The sequence below is a fragment of the Penaeus vannamei genome, chromosome 28 (genome assembly GCF_042767895.1).
Source record: "Penaeus vannamei isolate JL-2024 chromosome 28, ASM4276789v1, whole genome shotgun sequence".
Lineage (NCBI taxonomy): Eukaryota > Metazoa > Arthropoda > Malacostraca > Decapoda > Penaeidae > Penaeus > Penaeus vannamei.
In genome coordinates this window covers 2287195-2289694 of record NC_091576.1, presented here as the reverse complement: position 1 = coordinate 2289694, position 2500 = coordinate 2287195, and the positions used below count along the sequence as shown (strand labels likewise).

General features: G+C 46.2%; 1 protein-coding gene across 1 annotated transcript in view; it reads left to right on the top strand.

Annotated features, from left to right (window-relative positions):
• Positions 1-2125, top strand: part of LOC113818630 (ABC transporter F family member 4) — a 16314-nt gene extending 14189 nt beyond the window's left edge. The window contains exons 7-11 of the mRNA XM_070141640.1: positions 1-100; positions 508-628; positions 786-905; positions 1156-1281; positions 1402-2125. The exon at positions 1-100 is cut by the window's left edge and continues 683 nt beyond it. Coding sequence (XP_069997741.1) covers positions 1-100; positions 508-628; positions 786-905; positions 1156-1281; positions 1402-1524 — 590 coding nt within the window. The 3' untranslated portion in view covers positions 1525-2125. The remainder of the gene's footprint in view (positions 101-507; positions 629-785; positions 906-1155; positions 1282-1401) is intronic.
• Positions 2126-2500: the final 375 nt, after the last annotated feature.

Here is a 2500-nt window from a genome sequence, read left to right as displayed (position 1 = left end):
GGAATAACAAGAATGGAAAGGACAACAAGAAGAATAACAAGAACAAGAACAAGAAGAAGAACCGTATGGGAAATCTGTCTGAGCAACGAGCCTTCTCAGGGTAAGTAAAAAAGGTCACACTTGGTTTCCTTAGTCCCACATGTATATATATATATATATATATATATATATATATATATATATATATATATATATATATATATATATATATATATATATATATATATATATATATATATATATTCCATGCATCATAAAGTGTCTATGTAGAGAGTCTGTGAACCGGTTGGGTCTGTTCCCGGCCTTTAGCTTATAAACTATTTTGTATGTAACCATTATACAGTACATCTACTTTCTGTACTAAGTGGCGGAACAAATCTCTATCTAGGAACAGATATTGAAACCCTAACATCAAATCTGAAGTAGGCTAATCAGCAGCCCATTACTGTATACATATAAATCCTATATAGTGAGAATAGGTGTACTAAGTCACCCCTTCTGCGCCAGGTCCGAGCAGGTCCTCCCTACTCAGGAGGAACGTCGGGCCAGCAACGCTCACCTCACCGGCATGGAGAATATTCAGCGCGATGGAGATGTTGTCCTCGATTCTTCCAGCAAGCATCTCAACGTGAGTAATTTTAGACAGTGCTTTGATGCCTTTCGTAAATGTATCCACGAGAGATCCGGATCTATGTATATATACGTATCAGCAAAACACGAATCAGGTGTCCTTTAATTAATTAGCAAGTGCTGGATCTCATGTAGCGAATGGATTTGCGTTTCAGTTGGATGTGAAGTTCGCCATCGGGCCGGTGCAGGTGCAGCCCAAGGACAAGACGCGGCAACTCACCAAGGCCTCCGTCAGCACCTCTCTCGACGCCGAGGCTCGATTCAGGGTGAAGACGGTGAGTATATATGGTGTGAGACGAGAGAGGGAGAGGGAGAGGGAGAGGGAGAGGGAGAGGGAGAGGGAGAGGGAGAGGGAGAGGGAGAGGGAGAGGGAGAGGGAGAGGGAGAGGGAAAGGGAGAGGGAGAGGGAGAGGGAGAGGGAGAGGGAGAGGGAGAGGGAGAGGGAGAGGGAGAGGGAGAGGGAGAGGGAGAGGGAGAGAGTGGGGGAGTTTCTCAAATTGCTATTTATTTTTACTATTCCTCCAGGTCCGCGGGCGTGAAAAAATGAAGTTGGTGAGCTTGACCGTCGACAGCCTGACCCCGGAAATGGTTCAGATAACCCGAAGTGATTTGGACATTGAAGAAACTCTCCTTTCGACCGCTCGCGAGACGGTGAGTCCCAAAACCTCCGATTTTCGCTTCGTCACAACTGCTCTGGTGCTACGTCGCTTGCACACATAGCTTCCGTTTATCAAACACGTATTTGAGATGCCCTTTTTTTTCCTTCTGCAGGTGGTGAATGCCATCGACACGGCTCGCATCGCAAACATCCTCTCTGCGGAGCTGGAGAACATCTTCCAGGAGGAAGACATTGTCCAGAACTTCGACAGCCATCCCGCCCTCAAGTTCCAGTAGGAGCGCGCCACGTCGGGAGAGTGAGAGACGCTGGAATCAAGGTTTTCGTCTTGCCAGAGCGCCGCTGCACCTCAGTTGCCTAAAAAAATGTCGGTGCTATGGCATTCAGAATGAAATTCACCGACGGAAACGGAAAGCCAGCTGTCTCTCCGCAACAGCCTCGTCCCCGCTGGCCATGACACGACTCGCGCCCCCCCCCCCCTCAGCTCGCGAGGTCGAGTCGCTTCGCTGTCCGTTCGCGGAGAGCGGCGGGCGGGAGGCACGTCCGTCACTCACCTCGCCTCTCGCCCCGAAAAGATGGTCATCATCATATGAGAACAGTTCACATCTCGCCATTTTTCTCTCAGGATCTGCCTCCTTCCGCGCCTTTCCCTCGCCGCCTGCTGGAGCCTCCGGCGCCCTTTCGCTTAGCAAGAACTCGTGTCTTCTGATCCTTCTGCCTTTTCCCATTACTTGCCACACCCTGCATCCTCGCCCCATATTTTGTATATATAATTTGTTTGTGTCTATGGAGTTGTTTTTATTTATTGATATTTATTCAAAATCAAACGAGAGGCTTTTCAGTGAAGTCTTAGATTTATAAAATAAATCTACAAAACAGTTTGAGGAAAATCTTTCCCGAAGTTTATCCCTTCGCAGAGAATCCCTGCTCGCCTGCCTGTGGAGAATGAACACATCCGTTCGAAAACTGCATATCACTTGCGTTTCCGGAATGGAATCAGAACATTCAGAAGATAGAGAATAACAAAAAAATACAAAACAAAACAAGGTAAATTCCAAGAAATAAACAAAAAAACAAAACATCCCCCAAACATACAAGAGAATCAAAACAAATCCCAAAACCAGACAATAAAGCGATGAAGATTAACAGGAAACTGAAAAAAAAATCCCTACTCACAAAGAGGCTAAGTGAAAGAAATACGCACCTTACCAAAAAGGGAAACACTTAAATGTCAAAACAGGCCTAGAATTCTAC